The sequence below is a fragment of the Ascaphus truei genome, chromosome 15 (genome assembly GCF_040206685.1).
Source record: "Ascaphus truei isolate aAscTru1 chromosome 15, aAscTru1.hap1, whole genome shotgun sequence".
Lineage (NCBI taxonomy): Eukaryota > Metazoa > Chordata > Amphibia > Anura > Ascaphidae > Ascaphus > Ascaphus truei.
In genome coordinates, this window is record NC_134497.1 from 15,005,559 (window position 1) to 15,027,952 (window position 22,394).

General features: G+C 49.1%; 2 protein-coding genes across 3 annotated transcripts; one reads left to right on the plus strand and one right to left on the minus strand.

Moving 5' to 3' along the window:
* Nucleotides 1-9,869: 9,869 nt before the first annotated feature.
* POFUT1 (protein O-fucosyltransferase 1) lies at nt 9,870-16,297 on the minus strand. Its single transcript, XM_075571755.1, has 7 exons — nt 15,850-16,297; nt 14,262-14,383; nt 13,422-13,604; nt 12,791-12,903; nt 11,921-12,113; nt 11,526-11,768; nt 9,870-10,473 (listed from the first exon to the last, which is right to left on the minus strand). Exons 1-7 carry the CDS (start codon nt 16,004-16,006, stop codon nt 10,285-10,287), a joined length of 1,200 nt encoding a protein of 399 aa, XP_075427870.1. The 5' UTR covers nt 16,007-16,297; the 3' UTR covers nt 9,870-10,284.
* PLAGL2 (PLAG1 like zinc finger 2) lies at nt 16,182-22,077 on the plus strand. Of its 2 annotated transcripts, none has more exons than XM_075571752.1 (4): nt 16,182-16,491; nt 17,265-17,365; nt 17,493-17,798; nt 18,454-22,077. In XM_075571752.1, exons 3-4 carry the CDS (start codon nt 17,569-17,571, stop codon nt 19,619-19,621), a joined length of 1,398 nt encoding a protein of 465 aa, XP_075427867.1. In that variant the 5' UTR covers nt 16,182-16,491; nt 17,265-17,365; nt 17,493-17,568; the 3' UTR covers nt 19,622-22,077. The 2 variants fall into 2 exon arrangements, with proteins under 2 accessions (XP_075427867.1, XP_075427869.1); XM_075571754.1 differs by having other exon boundaries at nt 16,182-16,420.
* The last annotated feature ends 317 nt before the right edge of the window (nt 22,078-22,394 follow it).

The following is a 22,394-nucleotide window of genomic DNA, read 5'->3' on the forward strand; positions in this document are numbered from 1 at the left end:
ACGTAGATATAGATAGCAAGGCTTTCTCAGCGCAAGGAACTCTCAACGGTATATGAAAGAAAAGCAAAAAAAGTGTACATTGGAATCTTTGCTATTAGCACATTTGCACAATGTGATCAAATCTTCCAAATGCCCACTCACACGATAGTAGAAATAGTCGGGCGTTATGCAGATAAATCTGATCAGATGCTGTTGGTGGCGCTGTGTAACTGGACCTCCCAATGATATGAAAGAGGAGAATAGCATAGTACAGATCAAAACGTGTACGTTAAAAATAACATGAGTGGAGTTAGCATGGTCCAAACGCAGATTTTATGAAAAAGCCAACAGGCCAGATACCTTACTAGCCAATAAGCTCCGAAACAAGCTTCCAAATTTCCGGATAGCGACAATTCGAACACAGCAGGGTGACCTTACCTACGATCCAAAACAGATAGTGGAAGCATTTCAGAAATATTATGCTACACTGTATGATGGAGACAAGGTTACCCACAGTCCAAAAACTTCAGCTACCTTAACGAGGTTCCTGTCGGAGGCGCAGCTCCCGACCCTGGGCAGGGTGGAGAAAGAGGCCTTACAAGGTGATTTCACCTTGGAAGAGATAACAGAGGTAATTAAGTCCCTTAAACCAGCCAAAGCCCCGGGCCCCAATGGCTACTCCAATTTATACTATAAAATTTTTTGTAAGATCCTAGCCCCCCATCTGTTGAAACTATTTAATGGGATCCTGGAGGGGGAGCCCTTCCCGACCCAGATGCTTCAGGCGTCAATCTCAGTGATCCACAAACCCGGTAAGGACCCGGTAGACTACAAGAGCTACCGGCCAATCTCCCTGATTAATTCGGATATTAAAATCTTCTCCAAACTCATAGCTAACAGGGTGGGTAGCGTCCTTCCGGCTCTGATTCACCCGGATCAAGTAGGCTTTATTGCAGGCAGACAGGCAGCAGATAACACCAGATGGATAATAGATCTGATAGATTTGGCAAAAAAGAAAGACATACCGTCAATGGTGTTGAGCCTGGATGCCGAGAAGGCATTTGATCGTATTGATTGGTCTTACCTACGAGAGACGCTGGGGGTGTTTGGGTTTGGGGGCCGCCTGCTGGAGGCCATAATGGCCCTATACTCAGGACCCACTGCGAGAGTAAGACACCAGGGTTTCCCATCAGAACTGTTTAATATACGGAGCGGGACCCGTCAGGGCTGTCCGCTGTCCCCATTACTCTTTGCCCTTTGTATTGAACCCCTTGCAGCCCATATAAGGTTAAACCCCAATATAACAGGAATTCAGACAGGGGGTCAACATCATAAAGCTGCGTTGTATGCAGACGACGTGATCCTAACGATCTCTAAACCACTGACAACCCTGCCCAATGTCTTTGAGATCCTGGGCACCTTTAGCATGGTCTCAGGGTTTAAAATTAACCAGGCCAAGTCAGAGGCGCTCAATATCAATCTGCCAAAACCAACTGAAAAACTATTAGAACTAAACTTCAATTTCAAATGGCAACCCTCCGCTATCAAATATCTAGGGGTATATATCACCAGGGATTACAATACTTTATATAAGGCAAATTTCCCCAAGATGATGAAGAAGCTAAAGGAAGATCTCAGGGTTTGGGCGGGCTACGGGATATCGTGGTTTGGCAGGATTAGTAGCATAAAGATGAACTTGCTGCCTAAGCTACTATATCTGTTTCAGACCCTACCAATACCGCTGGTTAAATCTGAGATCCAAGCCCTTCAAGCTCACATCATCCAATTTATTTGGAATAAAAAACGCCCACGAATTGCAAAAAGTCTACTGACTAAACCAGTAGTAAAAGGAGGACTGTCGGTACCTTGCCTGATGGCGTACTATAAAGCGGCACAATTAAGCCAAATTATTCAATGGCACGCGGACCCAAAAAAAAGAAGATGGACGGAACTGGAAAGGGAATGTTGCGAGCCAGTTACACTACACGAGCTAATTTGGTTACCAAAACAATGCAAAAAAGACATTGGGTCGCCGCTCTGCGCAATAGCGAACTCCTTAGCGGTTTGGGAGACAGTCAAATTGAAAGCTAACCTAACGTCACCACAATCTCTGATGACCCCCCTTTGGGGCAATCCGGATTTTGCTCCGGGGCTGGCAGGTGATAAATTCATAAGATGGACGCAAGCTGGGTATAATCGATTAATTGACCTGGAGGGTACAAAATCTATCAAGACGTTCGATTGGCTTAAAGAAGAATCAAATTTGCCAAATGCAGAGTTATTTCGATTCCTCCAGGTCAGGGCATTCTATAATAAATTTCCCATTTGACCCGCACGAACTAATTTTGAACGGCTGTGTTCAATTCCAACGGACACAAGGGGACTGACTTCTCGTATGTACAGGGAGGTGGTCTGTCCGGCTGGTAAAGACACCCCCCGCCTACGATACATGCGACAGTGGGAGACAGAGCTAGGGGAGACTTTAGAGGACGATGACTGGAAATACATATTGCAAACTGCAGCGAAAAGTTCAATATGTGTCACATTAAAGGAGAACGCATATAAAGTCCTCATGCGGTGGTACCATACCCCGGTCAAATTATCTAAATTTGTCAGAGGTTATTCGCCGCTCTGCCCTAAACAGTGCGGTGAATTAGCTGACCTTAAACACATGCTGTGGTCTTGCCCAAGGGTGGTCCCGATTTGGGAAAAAATTCGAGATTGGCTGCAAGGGATGCTCGACTTAGAGATCCCCCTGGACCCGTGGCTGTTCCTTGTGGGCAGGCGGCCCCAGGGCATGTCTAGAACGACGCACAAACTGGTCATGCACTTTGCGACCGCCACCCGTTGTGAGATTGCGGCATTGTGGAAGCAGAATGAGATCCCAATTATCCCCAAAATCAGGAACAGAATTTGGCATGTTTGCCAGATGGAACAGTTGACGAGTTGGGTCAACGACTCTGGCACTAAATTTCTAAAAGTATGGGACCCGTGGCTGGAACAAGTTATCATCCCTGGGTTGGACGCCGCCTCAATTTTGCATTAATAACAATAGATGGGTTCTCCTTGGATGTGATAGACTAGAATCAGACGTTGGAACACGCTAGTCAGAGCCACCCAACAGTTATATTGCGCAACAGATCCGGGAAAGCTGATAACTATACATTTAAGGACCGCTCGGACCCTCCTCCAGCAACATACGGGGCCTTCCCCCGCCCTCTCCCCCCCCCACCCCTAGTGTTTCCCCCCTCCCCAGTATTGTGAGTCAAGTATGTCTTGTCTTGTGTCTCTGCATGTGATGCGTCTAGTGCTGTTAAAGTTAACAGCTGTTCAACATAAAATTGTGGTGGGCCTATAATGTAAGCCTATGGGAGGTGAGTTTCTGTATATATGCTTTCCACAAATAAAAATGAAAGTTGAAAAAAAAAAAAAAAAAAATAACATGAGCAGTGAGCTCCCACACACTCGCATGCTCCCAGGGTAAAATAGGCCATTTGACCACTCCGGGTCCTGTGAAGGAGGCGTCCCGATCAGTCCCTCAGTTGGCTTTTTGCTTCTTAACCGGCTGTTTGTTTCTCTGCGGCTTCGCCGCGCTTCCGGGTTCAATACTTCCAGCGCACTCAGCAGCAGATGTGAGCAGCGAAGCCTCAGCGGTTCCGTCCATGATACTGGGGACTGCAGCGGACCATGATCTCCAAACAGCAGGCACAGGTAAGGGACCACCCGACGCGTTTCACTCAATCCATGGGTGAGCTTCTTCAGGGGTGCTGAGGCTTTGCTGCTCATATATCTGCTGCCGGGTGTGCTGGAAGTGAGCCCCGGCCTCCATATCAGTGAGCCCCATGCTGCATATTAGTGAGCCCCGGCCTCCATATCAGTGAGCCCCATGCTGCATATCAGTGAGCCCCGGCCTCCACATCATTGAGCCTCAGCCTCCATATCATTGAGCCTCAGCCTCCATATCAGTGAGCCCTGGCCTCCATATCAGTGAGCCCTGGCCTCCACATCAGTGAGCCCTGGCCTCCACATCATTGAGCCTCGGCCTCCATATCAGTGAGCTCCGACCTCCATATCAGTGAGCCCCGGCCTCCACATTATTGAGCCCCGGCCTCCATATCAGTGAGCCTCGGCCTCCATATCAGTGAGCCCCGGCCTCCACATCATTGAGCCTCGGCCTCCATATCAGTGAGCTCCGACCTCCATATCAGTGAGCCCCGGCCTCCACATTATTGAGCCCCGGCCTCCATATCAGTGAGCCTCGGCCTCCGTATCGGTGAGCCTCGGCCTCCGTATCGGTGAGCCTCGGCCTCCGTATCGGTGAGCCCCGGCCTCCGTATCGGTGAGCCTCGGCCTCCGTATCGGTGAGCCTCGGCCTCCGTATCGGTGAGCCCCGGCCTCCGTATCGGTGAGCCCCGGCCTCCGTATCGGTGAGCCCCAGCCTCCGTATCGGTGAGCCTCGGCCTCCACAACCCGCTGCAGTGAGCGCTCTGCACCGCAGTGCTCGCTCCTGTAGCCCGGCTTTCCTCCCTGTCCGTGAGATTAACTTCACTTTAATCGTTCTGCAGAAACCAAAACTACAAAAGGCAGCAATAAAAAAAGGAACCCGGAAAAACTGTTTCTTGTGGGAGGGTCCTCCTCGTTTTGGGAGGGTCCTCCTCGTTGTGGGAGGGTCCTCCTCGTTGTGGGAGGGTCCTCCTCGTTGTGGGAGGGTCCTCCTCGTTGTGGGAGGGTCCTCCTCATTGTGGGAGGGTCCTCCTCATTGTGGGAGGGTCCTCCTCGTTGTGGGAGGGTTCTCATTGTGGGAGGGTCCTCCTCGTTGTGGGAGGGTCCTCCTCGTTGTGGGAGGGTCCTCCTTGTTGTGGGAGGGTCCTCGTTGTGGAAGGGTCCTCCTCATTGTGGGAGGGTCCTCCTTGTGGTGGGAGTGTCCTCCCTGTGGGAGGGTCCTCGTTGTGGAAGGGTCCTCGTTGTGGAAGGGTCCTCCTCGTTGTGGGAGGGTCCTCCTTGCTGTGGGAGGGTCCTCCTCGTTGTGGGAGGGTCCTCCTCGTTGTGGGAGGGTCCTCCTTGTTGTGGGAGGGTCCTCGTTGTGGAAGGGTCCTCCTCATTGTGGGAGGGTCCTCCTTGTGGTGGGAGTGTCCTCCCTGTGGGAGGGTCCTCGTTGTGGAAGGGTCCTCGTTGTGGAAGGGTCCTCCTCGTTGTGGGAGGGTCCTCCTTGCTGTGGGAGGGTCCTCCTCGTTGTGGGAGGGTCCTCCTTGTTGTGGGAGGGTCCTCCTTGCTGTGGGAGGGTCCTCCTCGTTGTGGGAGGGTCCTCCTTGTTGTGGGAGGGTCCTCGTTGCTGTGGGAGGGTCCTCCTCGTTGTGGGAGGGTCCTCCTTGTTGTGGGAGGGTCCTCGTTGTGGAAGGGTCCTCGTTGTGGAAGGGTCCTCCTCATTGTGGGAGGGTCCTCGTGGTGGGAGGGTCCTCCTTGTGGTGGGAGGGTCTTCGTGGTGGGAGGGTCCTCCTCGTTGTGGGAGGGTCCTCCTTGCTGTGGGAGGGTCCTCGTGGGAGGGTCCTCCTCGTTGTGGGAGGGTCCTCCTTGTGGTGGGAGGGTCCTCCTCATTGTGGGAGGGTCCTCCTTGTGGTGGGAGTGTCCTCGTTGTGGGAGGGTCCTCCTTGTGGTGGGAGGGTCCTCCTTGTGGGAGGGTCCTCCTTGTGGTGGGAGGGTCCTCCTCGTGGTGGGAGGGTCCTGTTGTGGGGGATCCTCCTCGTTGTCATATTGTCTCTTTGCTCCGGGATTCCCCCATATAGTGCATTGTATCCCTCTCTCCTCCTTGTATTATAACATGGGGTCAGTGCACTGGGCTCCGGGTGTTACAGGGTATGTCCGGGGATTACGGAGTATCTCAGAGTACGTCCGGGGATTACGGGGACTGCGTGGATATTATGGGGTATGTCAGGGGGTATTACAGAGTATATCCGGGTATTACAGGGCATGTCCAGGTATTGCGGGGCATGTCCGCGGATATTACAGCGTAATAAACACACAGTCCCTGCAAGCTCTAACCCCAGAACCCACCACATCATATCTATATATATATATATATATATATATCTCTTAGATAGATGTTATCATCATAATGCCACCTTGTTAGTGCTGGTCTTTAGACTATGATAAACAGCTGTATATCCTATAGGTATATTCAGCTACATACACACGGAGATCTAGTGTTTGTACACATTAGATCACACTGACATTTCTTTTCTCTCTTTATTTTCCATCCCTCCGCCTCCTGGGCTGTATTGATGTATATATGTATGGTCCGGTATGAGATATTACATTCCTGATGTCCTCCACCGATGGCCAGTTATCAAGCACGGGTATATTCCAACGTTTTTGGATCGCCCTTTCAATCAAGGGACTGCGTGTAGTGCCAGTGCTTACAAATGGTATACGACCTGCCATGGACCGCTTCAGTCTGGGGGACAAAAAGGGGTAGCTCTCTCATTATCCTCCCAAATTAGGTTCTGTGACGGATTATAAGTAAAAGATGGAGCCCAATCTGCTGTCTCCTTGCAATATCCTTTTAGAGCACAATATGAGGAAATGTATATTGCATCAGGTTACAGCGGTATGATATACCGATACCCTCCCCCTCTATCAGATGCCCGGTGGTTCCTCTATTGTGTGTACCAGGCAACCTCAACCATTTGCTGCATGACCCCTACTGGGATTAGTTCCTTAAATTGTCTGTAACCCCTTCTGTGCTGGATTCCCTCTTATTTTCACATTTCAGTTAGGCGTGGGCCAGTCTCCTGTGATTGGCTGAAGATTAAAAACATCTGTTTGGTACAAAAATCCTATAGGGGGTAATGGGCAAGGACATCTGTAAAAGCCCTGCCTGGCTTTTCAGATTCAAGACGTACTGGGGAAAGACATTTAGATGCTGTGATCTCTCTTTGGAAGAAATTGCATCCTGCTCTGATTCTACTACCTTACACAATTTAGTGTCATCAGCAAAGATGGAGACTTTGCTCTTGATGCCAACCTCAAGGTCATTAATAAACAAGTTAAAAAGCAGGGGTCCCAGTACCGATCCCTGAGGTACTCCACTCACAACTTTAGCCCAACCTGAAAAGTTCCCTTTATGACAACCCTCTGTTGTCTAACCTTCAACCACTTCTCAATCCAGTTACAAATATTTTTACCGAGTCCAATTTGCTTTATTTTGTACACTAACCTCATGTGGAACCGTATCAAAAGCCTTTGCAAAATCTAAGTAGACCACATACACTGCATTACTCTGGTCTAAACTCCTACTAAACTCCTCAAAGAAACTAATAAGGTCAGTTTGGCATGATCTATCCTTCATAAATTCATGCTATTACTAATAATTTTGTTTTCCATTAGGTATTCCTGAATATTATCCCGTATTAAACCTTCAAGTAGTTTCCCTACTATTGAAGTCAGGCTTACAGGTCTGTAATTTCCCGGTTGTGATCTAGCTCCCTTTTTAAATATAGGCACCACATTTGCTTTACACCAATCTTGGGGTACTGCGCCTGTGGAAATAGAGTCCTTGAATATTAAATGTAATGGTTTGGCTATTACTGAACTTAACTCTTTGAGAACTCTTGGATGTATGCCATTGGGGCCAGGTGCCTTGTTTACTTTAGTTTTTACCAAGCCGCCTATGAACTGCTTCCAGTTAACCAATTATTTGTTAATATAGAAGTTGTGGCTTCCTCTTGCGGCACTACTATTGCAATTACTTCTTCTCTGATAAATGCAGCTGTAAAGATTTTGTTTAATACCTCTGTTTTTTCCTTATCTCACACTGACAGGGTCCAATATTTTCTTTTCTCATTTGTTATTAAGGTACTTAAAGAACATTTTAGGGTTGACCTTACTTTCTAATGCAATCCTGTTTTCATTATCCATTTTTGCTCATGTGATTGCCCTTTTGCAACTTTTGTTACATTCCTTATAATTCTGATACGATGCCTCCGTCCCTTCTGACTTTAAGAATCTAAATGCCTTCCTCTTCTTGTCCATTTGCTCCCCTACCTGTTTATTTAGCCACATTGGTTTAGAATTGTTTCTTTTATACTTATTACCCAATGGTATACACAGATAAGTGTGCTTTTCTAACAATGATTTAAAGACTGCCCATTTATCTTCCACATTTTCCCTGCAAAAACATCATCCCAATGTATTCAGTGTGTATTATTCTTCAGTTTATTAAAATCTGCCTTTCTAAATTTTAAAGTCTTTGTTGAACCCAAGTAATCTGGTTTTTGATCATTTATTTCAAATGAAACCATGTTATGATCACTGTTTCCCAAATTTTCTCTGACTTGAATATTTGTTATTACCTCTACATTGTTTGATATTACCAAATCCAGTGTTGGTACCTCAATAATTTGGGTCATTTCATTGTCTTTAAGCACCCCCAAAAAACTGTTTCCTTTTGCTAGATTGCTAATCTCATTGGCCCAGTCTATGTCTGGATAGTTAGAATCACCCATTATGCAAACATGACCCAGTTTTGATGCCTTCTCCACACAGGGTCTAAATCAAGCAGACAGAGCAATAGGAAACCACCACTGATATACCTTCCTGAAGCAGCAAAGGCAATAAAACACATAAAGAATGGAAAGGAAGATGGAATTACAACTGAAATCTCTGAAGCAGAGAAAATCCTTGCAAAAACGCTTATATGCTGCTTGAGGAAGGGAAAAACTCCAGAATAGATCAAAATGCTATCGTTTTTTCTCATGCATAACAAAAGGAGACAAAGAAAACCTCAAGAACTACAGACCAATCAGCCCACTACCAATTACTTACGAAGATAGATACTCAAATCAGCTGCAACTGACCATGGACTTTGCCCGGCCTCGAGAAGAAGCAGGGATGTTACGGTGGATACAACTTAATGGACCACATTCAAGTTGGACAAGAAGTGGTTCCCCAAAGTAATGAATACAATCTACCACCGAGCATAGGATTCATAGATGACAACATTAATTTTGTCTACACCTCAGTAGTTATGAAGGCTTTAAGAAGACAAATGTGTTGAAGAAGCGAACACCGATAATATAAAGGAACATTTACACGAGTGGCACATCCACCATTACATGAAGGTACGAGCCAGATAAGGATTAGCGATGGCGCGCTACAGGGAGACACGTCACAGTAGCTTTTCACAGCAACCCTTGAGGAATTAAGACATAGAATTGGGCAGAAAAGGACTACCAATAAGCAGTGAATACTTGTGTCACCTACGATGTGCGGTGGACATGGTTATTTCTGCTACAAGTCCAGGATGATTTACAGTAACAAATCAGAACTCGCCGAAGCGAGTAAGATGGGCCTCCATATGAATCTCAGAAAGACCAACGTGACGCCCAACAAATGTGGCAGCCCTACAAAGATCGAAGTAAATGGAATAGAAATAGAAATTGAAGACTTTGTCTACCTTGTCCATCAAGTATCAATGGACGGGAACCTATTGAATGAAATCAATAGGAGAATGAAGATGGGAGAGCGCGCATTTGGAAGAATCCTTCCACAGGGCCTCAAGTGACTAGGGGGAAAGAGAGCGAGGGTGAAAGCGAAGGAAGGAGAGGGAGAAAGAAGTGACCTAGGGACCGGGACCAGCCTCGGATCTCACCTACCAGTCTGTCCCAGCGCCGGATGCCGGCTCACACTTCCTTAGAAACGGGGTTGGCCACAACAGCGATGTATTCACTTCCTTAGCAACCACTTCCTAACCCCGCCCCCACAATGCTGCTTCCTAGCAACTGTAACTGTCTGGGGGAGGGGGTGGGAGATGTGTGATAAGAACACAGCTCGGGATCTGTGGGTTCTCTGATTCATTTTTTTGTCATTACATGCACTCATTCGGAACAGGTGCATTCCAACAAGCTATCAAATATTTTATTATGAAAATATGTACAAAATATTGATTAAAAAAAAAAAGAAATGTTGCATTGTTAGAACTTTGATTATGTGAATTCAGACGAAACAACTTCTCACATGATCTGGTGAGTTTGTGTCATAACCACAGAATTTCAAAAAAAGATATGTAAAAGAAGAGTAGAAAACGGCATTCTGTCCAACCTGGCAGCCAGCACAGAACCACAAATGCAGTCTGTGCAGCCGATTCCAAGTGCTGAATGTCATCTTATCCAGGCAGCGAAACATCACGACCTGGCAGGCACAGACAGGGTTCCTCTCCTGATCGGAGTAGCCGTTTCTTCCCGTTCACCTTCGATAAGCTTCACATGAGAAGGAGATGAGTGTGTGGCCCCAGGAATCCAGACCTCTCGCTCACAGCTCGTCCAGCAGTTTGACAGGAGAATCCATCCCAAAGAAGGAGGACGGCTTCCCGTGCACATCACGCTCCCTCTTCACAAACGCGGTGAACGAGGAAACGCAGTTTCCGATGAAATGGTCAGACTGGCTGAGGATGTACAGATCAATTTGTGCCACGTCAGGCTGGAGACTCACAACTTTAACCTGCAAACAAAAAAAAACCAAGATGTTTAAAACACAGGTCTACCTCTCGCCTGTGGCGTCTGCTGAATGGCTATGGTCAGGAAGAGAGGGAGAGGTCCAGTGGTTATACTGAGCCCGAATAGCTATATTACAGGTCACAAAACGTGTGTCTCTGAAAGATTCGACACAAGTGTGTGTCAGGAGCACACGCAAAAATGGAAAAGGAAAGCGGTGCACGGCTGTCCGGTCAAAAAGGATCCAAAACGCAATCAATGAAAAAAAAACCACGTGTTTATTAATAAAATGCGGAGAAACATCTCTATAGCGCAACTCACGCGTTTCGCAGCCGGCTGGGTGCTGTGTCAAAGAGTGTGTTTTTCCGAATGTTATTAATAAACACGTTTTTTTTTTCACAGGATTGCGTTTTGGATCCTTTTTGACCGGACAGCAGCACCTTCCTTTTCCATTTTTGTAGGTGCATTTCGGCTGGAGCACGCTTCCTGCAGGACCAGCAGTACGGCAGTTTCCCCTACCTGACGGCACCTAATCAGCGAGTACCTACACAGGGCCGAGGGCCGGAGCAGTGTGTGACACCAGGAAGAGTGGGGGTTGCGGGGCTTGCGGGCTCGGTCCTCACCGGTTACTCAACTCACAGTGAGCGCTCCGGCTTGGTCGGTTTCCCCTTTCCCCCGCCACATTCACCCGCTACCTGTGTTCTGCGCTGAGAGAAACTCCGGCTCTCAAGAAAATTGAGAGCAGGAGTCGCGATGGAGCGCTAGGCCACGCCCACCGGCAGTTCAGCGAATGAGGGTAAACCTGCCGGCTGACATCACGGCCGCGCCCCCGTCACGCCCCCCCTGCAGCTCTCTGCAGACCGGGGGACTCTGCGGCACGCGCAGCCTGCCTCGCAGACGCACGTGCAGCGCAGGCAGCGGGGCCGCAGCCTTACCCTATCCACTACTGTGACAGGAGCACAAGTCTCGTCTGGGCAGCTAGTTTACAAAATCTATGGGGAAACGTGATGTCGGTCCTGCTAAAGGTGGCGCAACCTCAAGCATTGTGGAACTGCTCACCTTGTCTCCCAAGGACGCCCGAATCTCTGCAGTGTATGAAGCGGAGTCTGTGGCAACATACACGGCTCTGGCCTTCGATTTCTTCACCCAGAGCAGCAACGCGCGGCTTATCTCCTTCAGGTCTGGTAGGCACATGTCCATGGTAAGGGGGGCTGCCGTGTGCCGATCATATCCCACACACTGGGGGGAGGCCATGAAGTGAGGTCCGGCTGTCCCATCCTTCAGCATGTTACAAGCGTTCCTCTAGAGGAGGAAGAGCAGACAAACTCGCAAGAATCAGCTGCGCAGCATTGAAAGCGGCCAGCGCCATATCTTCCCAGAGTGCCGCACCGGCAGGATCCTGCGGCCCCGACTACACATCCAAGAGAGACACCCATAAAGCTCTAGAAACTGACCCAGTCAGAGCCGATTCGCAGGTGAATTCCCACATAGGGTCGGACCAGCAGGGATCGAATATGAGCTTCTCCCTCCGATGCGATCTTCTCAGACCACACCATGTATCTGTGCAGGGCCCGGTGCTCCTCCAGAACCGGAAACTGGGCCGGCGCACCAGGGAGAGCAAGAACGGAGTGCCGGGACGGGTGGAATCTGGCAAGACAAAAAATTAATGGAGTTGAGAGAAAAAAAAAAAAAAATATGAGACAGCGCCTGCCACCTCTACACCGTCTTCTGCAGCTCTTTTATGTTTGAAGCCTCTGTGTAATTACAGGCTTACCCCGGTTTAAGGACACTCGCGAGTAAGTACATGTTTTCAATAGCCCCATACCCGTGTCCATACGCTCGCTTCGCGAGTACGGAGACTTATTCTGCCCTACAGACCACCATAGTAGTGACGCGCCGATTCCCCTCGCCCAATAAGCAATCGGCAGCTCGCGCATGCGCCTGTCAGCACGTCCTGAACAGCAATACCGGCTCCCTACCTGTACCGAAGCATCGATAAGTGGGGGAAAAGGTAGTGCTTTACATACATGGTCTGGGCCCATAGAGTACGTTAATGCGGGGCGGGGTATACCTGTATCTCATTAGTAGCGGCCTACACTGAATATTTTGATTAAGGAAGCAGACATCTTAAAAAAAAAAACACACACTTTCATAGACGACATTTTCCCCCCAAAACACATGAAAACATAAAAAAAAAGTGCAGGAGAGTCTCAGAATAAAGAGCATGCAAACGTACAAGCTTGGTGTTGTTAGAAATCATCACATGGCAGGTAGGGGCGTGGGGTTTGTACCCACTCCTGTACGAAGGGCTCTGCGTTTCCTACCTGCTCGTCCACACATCCTTATAGTAGGCACTGAAGTTAATTCCATCAAACAGCTCAGATTGATTGAAATCCACATGAAAGTGATCCCAGAAAGGACCAAATGGATTTCCGTCCTGAAACAAGAAGAGCAGCAGTCACAGCCATGGGAGGGGAGGCCTTGTGCTGTAGGACACCAAGTGTCCTGCACCGAATGAGGAGCAAAGCATCACGTGTGGGGTCAAGCAAAAGAACAGAAAGGACAGCCACCTCCCAGTGGCTTTTAGGCAAATCTATCACCTGTATGAGGGCACAGATTCACTGTGCATATGGGAAGCCTCGCTTCATTCCACAGGGCAACCAAAAGCCTGCTACCATCAGCTTTACTGGGAAGCCCCAACCCCACAAAACAGTGAAGTAACAACACAACAAAATAGGCGTTCAATATAGTGGGACCTGCGGTTTATTGGATTTTACATCCTCGTGCAGGTGAAGCCGACAAAGGGAGGGTTATCCCTCTGAAACGTTTTTTTTTTTTTAAACCTCTGCACATGAAGATGTGAAATCAATAATAAAAAAGCGGATCCCACGTTGGACACGTTACTTCCCGTTCGTTGTACAGTCCCACCGCCAAATGATGGGGAGCCAGGCTTACCTTCATGGGGCAGGTCTTCTTGTCGGGGCTTCTCTGGGCCGCTGCTTTGAAACAATATGCCACCCGCTTGTTGATGGACCAGTTGGTGGGAGCCAACTTCTCCATGAACTCCTCCAACTTAATCACTCGGTGAAACTTGCGGAGAGGCTCCATCTGGAAATACTCCTCGTAAGGAACATGCACCTGGGGAACAGGTGACAGAAAGCAATCAGGTGGTTCCATTCGGCTGAACTTGAATCCCTTTTATTTTAATAAAAACATGCATCTCATCCAGGAATATGTCTTCCCCCAACTACAAACAACCTGTGGAACCCTCAATGTACCTTTTAATGCCAACACATATCTTCTATTTATTTTCTTTAAGGTTGTGATTTGATTGTGTCAATAGGTTTAATGGCACCTTTTTCATGTGACTAGAGGTGGTTCCTGGGTTAGACGGGCTCATTGATTCACGCTCCTCATCCCCAGGGCGCACTTACATGAAAGGCGGATGTATAAATTAACCTGTAACCCACACAAACTTGTACCTGTCGGCTGAGGGCCGCTGTTCTCACCCAGCACCAATAATCTTGGATTTTGTTTTTATATGTCCCTAAAGAGAATATCCGCTGAGGGTGGATGGTATTCACAAAAGCTCATCCACATACCAACACCAAGGGCATTGGAGTCCTAATAACCCAACCATGATCTCCATCTAAGAAACAACTTGTCATTACAAGGTTTTATTGAACTACCCTTCACATGATTTACAAGCTGCCCACAATCGGTCCAACCCAATGTCTTCCGGAAGGGATACACAGCGTAGGTCTGAGTGTATCGGGACATAGAGACGGTACTTACATTACTATATGGAGGCCGCTGGTGCTGATACACAATCCATGGAGGGACTGCAAGGGTCCGATTCACCATCTTGGCAAATGCCAAGGAGCCAAGAAAATGATCGGCCTGATTTCCAAACCTTCCTGTAACAAAAAACACACAGGAGAACTCATTGGATTTATAGCGAGCTGTAGTTAATCAATATCAAAATTACAGGCTAATGGCAATCAAGAATTGGGTAACCATCGGCTTATTATTAGCGTTTATTTATAAAGCAAACTACACAGCAATAAATTGACCCACCGCTCGACCTAAGTGTGTGTGTGTACAGAGTATAATAGGTAGATGCAAATGGGGAAGGTAACAAGTGCCGTCATTAAGATCCGACGCACGTTTCACGTGACCAAGAACGCTTCTTCAGGAACTTACACGGTATCTGTAGTACACTGCAGTTTCACCACACAACAGAATTCACGCTGATTATATTAGTGGGATTGTCAGCTATTTCCTCGCCATGGTTTTATATTGTATTTGACATTTTTTTTTTTCACCTTTATACCATGTGGTATATTTTCTATTTCTATTCAAGGAAGCTTTTAATACACTTAGGTTCTAACACTTTCTTTGTATTTGAGAACGACTAACAAAGTGGGAAGTACTATTTCATCTTGCGACTTAGCTTTCAGGTATGAGGTTTGTGGCTACTTAAGACAATAGGTCTGTGGACGCTATTATGTTCAAACAAGTGTAGGTTTCAGTGCAACATTTTGTTGATCCAATGTCAGGGATCAACGTGTAAAACAATTAATAAATCACCAATGTATGCCACAGCACAGATAAAATGGAGCATGGGGATTGTCAGACTCTAGAGATAATTATATTTGGCTGACAAACTCCTGAATGCCTTACGTGTGTAATATAGTGCGCGCGTCAATTAGAATTGTCTGTGTCCAGGCCTGGCGTTCTATACTTCAGCCGCGCGCACGGCAGTGAGTGGTGGCGCGGCACATCACAACAAATACATGAAAAATTATATTTCCGCGCAGCTGCCGCGCCACATGACGCTGCCAAGCCAATCACAGCGCGGCTATCGCTGTGACGTCTATAGCCACACACCTTAGCCGTGCACGCCACCGCTTACAATCGAAACGCGCGCCACATGCATGCGCAACGCCTGTCATTCTGTAGGGTGAAGAGCTAATGTATTAAAATCGCTTGGCTGGTGGTTACTCCAAATAAGGCTTGTTATATAGTAGCCGCTGGTGCGCGCGCCCGGCGTTGCGCATGCATGTGGCGCGCGCACCAGCGGCTACTATATAACAAGCCTTATTTGGAGTAACCACCAGCCAAGCGATTTTAATACATTAGCTCTTCACCCTACAGAATGACACTACATATCTGGGTCAGTGCACTAATCATTGTATACATCCCATTAATTCATTTACACACTTAATAGACCTCACATTACAGATTATGGCAGGGCCCTATATAATACTAAATCAAATGATAAATAACAGTACAGATAATAAATAGTAAGCACCGGTACCCCCATCTTATGTGTTAGTTATAGCAGGTAACACACACACACACAGTATGAACAGTAACTCACCCATGCACGGACAGTACAGCACATATCCCGCCGGGTCCCAGCTGCTCTCCGACCCAAACACCGGGAGAAGCAGCAGCAGGAGAAGCGGCACCGTAGCCCGCATCGCCCACACCTGCAGCCACCACACGGACTTTGAGTGGTTCCTGGGCGCCGCCATCTTGGTGGTGGCACAGCACTTACTAGGACATGGTGCTCCATGCGGGGATCCGGTCACATGGTGACACAAGTTTACTCTCCTATTTGTGTGTATCACACCGCTGCTGCCCCCCTGGCAGAGGATGGGATATGCAGGCGGCAGGCTTTTATCACACACACGGCCGGGAGAGCGCTCCCAGGTCACTGATCCGCGGCCCTGTCACATTGTGTCAGTGACGCGCACCCCCGGGGGTGACATCACTCCCAGAATCCCCCGCGGCCCTGTCACATTGGGTCTGCGTGTCAGTGACGCGCGCCCCCGGGGTTGACATCACTCCCAGAATCCCCCACGGCCCTGTCACATTGTGTCTGCGTGTCATTGACACGCGCTCCCGCCCACCGGGAGTGACATCACTCCCAGAATCCCCTGCGGGAGGTATGGCTCCTCCCTGCGGCCTTAGGGGGATAACGGGAACCGGCGGGAATCGGGACCTGCGGGCGCCGCCGGTATAACGGGGGGGAGGGACTAGTGCATTCTCCCACGTGATCTCGGAGGGGGGGGGGAGTAAGTTCCCCCACCCGAGACTTCCCCCACCCGAGACTTCCCCCACCCGAGCCCGAGACTTCCCCGTGACCTCCACCCACGCGTAACCCACTCATTTCGGTGTCTGAAGTTTATAACGTGGTCAAAAAGTGTCCTGTGTTAGTCTCTCACCCCCATGATGTCTGTAGGAGGGGGCTTCTCTCACCCCCATGATGTCTGTAGGAGGGGGCTTCTCTCACCCCCATGATGTCTGTAGAAGGGGGCTTCTCTCACCCCCATGATGTCTGTAGGAGGGGGCTTCTCTCACCCCCATGATGTCTGTAGGAGGGGGCTTCTCTCACCCCCATGATGTCTGTAGGGGGGCTTCCCTCACCCCCATGATGTCTGTAGGGGGGGCTTCTCTCACCCCCATGATGTCTGTAGGGGGGGGGGGGGCTTCCCTCACCACCATGATGTCTGTAGGAGGGGGCTTATCTCACCCCCATGATGTCTGTAGGAGGGGGCTTCCCTCACCCCCATGGTGTTTTGCTTCCCCACCTCACCTTAGTTGGTTGAGGGGTCTGACCCCCGCCATGTTGCATTGCACAGGGTGGCTCAATGAGCAGGTAAAGTTTTGCATTGACGGATCCTGTGTAAATCCCTGCTGAGTATTTCTGTCAGGAGCCCCGGGGGGTTGGGGGGTGAGAGCGGGGCTGTCACAGTATCATACATCTCAGGGTCATCTCATACTCTCCAGATTGGAAGATGCTGAGGCGTTGGTCACCGTATCTCCCATCTGGGTGACGAGGGAGGGGACACGGAAGGGACAATCACAGAGACTCTTCACTCGTCGGACAGGTGAGTGGCATAATGGTCAGTGGTCTTACACTGACCGCTCACAGTGATTCCCTGCTATAGTCCCTGTAGGGTGGCCTTCCAGAGTGTGAGGAACTCTTTTAAATCATGATCCCTCCTGCTGTTCCAGGTCGGGAGGAAGGAGATAGGTCTTGATGCCAATGGCGAAACCCCAACACACAGAGCCCCACTGAGCATCACTTGCCATGAACACATTTTCGGCTGAGGCTGCAAAGCAGGAAGAGGGCACGGAGCAGAAATCCGTTCCCAGACCCCAGAGGGAAGAGGCATCCGGAAATAACCCATGTGACCTCTTCGGATCTCTTATTTCAAGCACGAGTGAGCAGGAGAGTCCAGCTCTCACAGAGCAGAAGCCCTTCACATGCCCCCAGCTGCTCTGTGCTAAAACCTTCACATCCAAGTACAAACTTTGCAGGTAAAGAATCATGAGAGGAGATATGGGGGAGGGGGGGGGAGGCGATGTGTTAGGAGGGTGAGGGGGCCATACGCCTTCATCCCCACATTGCCAGAGAAGCCACTGCGAGGCTTTTACCTCCCTTTATTTCACTGGTGTAGTTAAAAGTTCTAGAACTTTTTGAAGTTTCAAAAGTTCTGTACACTTTAATAATTTCATGTTTGAATAACTGGTATAGGTAGGGTTCCCAGGTGTCCAGTATTGAACCGGACTATCCTGTATTTTGACACTGCCCAGTAAAAAATGAGGTAATACTGGACACATAAATGTCCAGTATTACCTCTCTGGGCCGTGACCAGACAGGGGGGGGGGGGGGGTGTGCGGGATTTCCCCGAGCAGGAGGAGAGCAGTGCTAGGGCGCTGGGCAGCTTCCTCCATCCGGATTGGCTGCTGCTGGGTTTCAGGAGCCTTAGGCCAAGGAGTGGAGGAAACAGCATGGAGCAGAGAGAGGTGTGTGTGTGTCTCTGTCTCGAGCGCACCTTTCACCATTGTGTTACGTATTTTTGGAGAAGCCACCTGGCAACCCTAGGTATAGGTCCCCTAAAGGTATCACAACATGCAACAAATCTTCTTTACTTCACTGATTTAAAACCTTTTGCATGTCTCCTGATCGCAGGCACATGGCAACACACTCCATGCAGAAGCCTCATCAGTGCGTGCACTGTGGGAAAATGTTCCATCGTAAAGACCACCTGAGGAACCACCTCCAGACTCACAATCCCAACAAGGAGGCCCTGCAGTGTTCAGAATGCAGCAAGAACTACAGCACCAAGCATGGGCACCGCCGGCACCTGGCCCTGCACGCAGCTGCCAGCGGGGACCTGAGCTGCAAGGTCTGTCTGCAGGTGTTTGGGGACAGCCAGGCCGTGCTGGAGCACCTGAAGAGCCACTTCCGCAGGACCCCCGGCGGCAGCAAGGAGAAGAAGTACTCGTGCGAGCATTGCGACCGGCGCTTCTACACCCGCAAGGACGTGCGCAGGCACCTAGTGGTGCACACGGGACGCAAGGACTTCCAGTGTCACTGCTGCTCTCAGAGGTTCGGCCGCAAGGACCACCTGACACGGCACATGAAAAAGAGTCACTGTGAGGAGCCACCCCGCATTAAGGTGGAGCCACCGGACATGTTGGGTCATCTGAGCTGCTCGGCGATCGTGAAAGAAGAATTCAGTCCACTCATGTGCATGCAGCCAAGAGACATCATGTCAGTGGGTATGTATAGTGCCCCATACCAGCCCATGTCGAACACTGGCATCTCCCATTCATTTGTGCCAAGTTCCCTCTCGGTGGGGCTGAGCTACCCGCATGAATGTGCATCCACTATATCCACAGCGCCTCCACCTCTTCCTACCTCCATATACCAGCTCACAACTACCTCATACCTTCCCAAAGGCGAGATGGAGGGTTTCTTCTCGGAGGGCTCCGGCAGTCTCTCCATTTCCTCCGCAGAGCTGTCGTCGTCTCCTCCTCAGCCTCAACTGGATGAGACGTTCCTCTCCACCATGTGTGACCCTCTATCTGCTGCTGGCATGGACTTCAGCCACTTCCTGGGCTTTCTGCCTCTTGGCTTCCCTCCATGTAACATGCCTGTGTCCACTGCAGGTCTTGTTAAGGGCTTCTCCCAGGGAGAAGCGCAGCAACTTCTTACCACTCTCAACCACACTCAGCTTCAAGACTGCTCAGGGCCTGGGGGATCCCTGCCTCTTGGACCCCTTCACTCGAACCCTGTCTTTACCTCAAACATCAGTAACGGCACATTGCCACGGTTTCACCAAGCCTTCCAGTAAACCTGGTGCAACCAGCATCTTTTACCTCAAACGGGACATCTTCTTCTTTTTGCCACCTGGTGGTGACCAACGAAGCTCGAGCCTGGAAACGAGAGACACCTCATTGTCATATTTTGCACTTCATCATCTTAAAGTCCCACATTTTACCAGATGGGAGAGGGGAGCTTCTTACCTCAATCACGCAGACTGTCGCCTCCCCCTCCCCCCCCCCCCCCACTCACTGGAGACTACAAGAAAAGCCTCAACAATGTGAAAATAGTTGTACCAGCAGCTGTGGTCGGATAGATGGAGAATTGAGCTGCCATGTTTAATTCTGGAAGTACAGGGCTTGCGCTGAAGTTCCACAGCTCTTTTTCATCATAACACTTCCTGACCGCCATTTTTTTTAATGGATTTTTCTACATTTCTCGGATGTCGTAATTTTCTTTGGAACTCCAGAGGCGTCCTCAATTACCCGTGATTATATATATATATATATATATATATATATATATATATATATATATATATATATATATATATAATTTCCTGTTAGAAGCCTCTGTTACTGTAACACTGTATCAGTGATGCGTCGCCTCTACAATAGGCAGACACTATCGACCTGTTTCATGCAGACCCAGCAATGTTCCTCTTCTAGGGGAGATCTGTAGCTACTTCCTCCGGTCTTGGTTTACAAAGCTAATTATTTGCCTTGTACAAGCAGCTGAGTGCACCCACAGCACTCAATCATGTCTAATATTACCTCACTTTTACTGTTTACAAAAGCACAGTCCTACGATGTGAAATATACATATAAATGTGGGTCCCAGCAGGAATCTGCTTGTATCAGTTAGAAATACACAAGAATCAGAGTATCTGTTCTGTTTTTTTTCCCCCATGGGGATATACATTTTTTTAATACTTTAAAAGAAAAAAAAAAAGCCTTTTCATGGCACCACAGTGAGAGGTTACACACAGAAGCGCAAATGAAAGGAAAATAGGTATGTTCTATGGTCCAGCAGACCCAGGGCACATGGATCTAGAACTTTTGCTCCACACGGCAGCAGAAAGCAAAACAAAATAACCCGATTTGCTAGAAATGTGTTACACCGGGCCCCAGTTTTAAATGCTAATCTTTTATCACAGGTGTGACGTTTAAAACTCACGCAGCTGTAAGGTGATTTCACGAGTGGAGAGAGGCGAGGGTCATTTCTCAGTCATCCATGCAGAAAACGTCACCCCCTTAAATCTGCCTGAACTGCACTTCCTCAACTCAGCAGTAACACTTCCCGCAGTTGTTGTCATGGTGGAACGTCTTGGGTTTTAACACTTGGCCTCCTGTCCAACAACTGAAGACACAGTGTCATGTTTTGTTTTATTGTAGTTACTTCTGGTATTTGAGATTATTTTTTTTATTTTATTTTTTACAAACTGTTTTAACATTGTACAGTATCCATGTTTTTATAGTGTAACCAGTTGTTTATATGAAAATGCCACTTCTGCCATAACCTGTGAGGCCATAGCGCAGCGCTGCTAGCCCAAGGCTCCTGCACAAACCCTCATGGCGTGTGGACTCGGTAGTGATCTTGGCTCAGCTGTTTAGATTGGCGTCACTCTCGCGTCTCTGCGTGGCTGTATGTGCTGCTTGGCGTGAGCACATTACACCTGCTGAAGCAAAACAAGAACCAGAGCACTTACGCAAACACAGCATGTATCAAATAGAGCAGCGGTGGCCAAGTCCAGTCCCCACGGTCCACCGACAGGTCAGGTTTTCAGGATATCCCTGCTTCAGCACCCGGTGGCTGTCATGACTGCATTTTCTGTGCTGAAGCAGGGATATCCTGAAAACCTGTCCTGTTAGTGGCCCTTGAGGACTGGAGTTGGCCACTCCTGAAATTGAACAGGACAGCCATCTGTCCCAGACTGGGCAGAAGTTCTTGTTTTCTTTACTTTGTTTAGAGGTTGGGCTCTGAATCCTTTATTTGTGCCTTTCTGGCTATTTCAAGGGACTTTTCTGTTGGGAGTTTGACATTATTCACTGTTTTAAAGAGTCATTCCAAGCAGTTGTTTTTTTAAATACAAGATGGAAGCTGGGGGCCACCGGCCCTGAACTTCATTCATTTGAGTGCCGGAGAGCCTCTGCTTTAGAGATACTTACCTCCCATAGGGGGTGCTCGTAACCAGGGCTGCTGAGAGGGGGAGAGCCGGGGGACACGTGTCCCGGGCCCGGCCGGCCAGTGCTGGAAGTTGAGCCCCGGCCAGCTGCTGCAGGCCCCTCTCCCGTCGGTGCGCATGGAAAGCGGAGCATGACTTCGGGCGGGCCCAGGTTACAGCACGCACCGGCGGGAGAGAGGCCGGTCTCGCAGTGAGGAAGAGGCCGCGTTGGAAAGAGACCCAGCAGTAGCTGGGGAGAGCTGGCGCACCAGAGTTCTCCATCCACCCCTAAGTGTGTGTGTGTGTGTGGGAGGGGGGGGGTACTGTAGGGGACAGGCATTGGGTGCATGAGGGGGGGGGGATTGAGTGATGGATGGGGGGGAGTGGGGGAGTAAAGAAGAGAAGGGGGGGGAAAGAGAAATACATGGGGAGAGGCGGGTGATGGAGGGAGCTTGCAAGGCCGCTAGTCTTGGGAAATCGGCGTCCCTGCCTGTAGCCCCTTCAGGATTCACCGCTATTGCGGCTTTTCACAGCTTGCGGGGCTACAGGAAGCTGTGAGATCCAGTGCGGCGTTCTATTGGCTAATGGGATGAGGAAGCTGAAAACTGCAAAGATACTGGCACCCCCTTTGGGGGGTTAT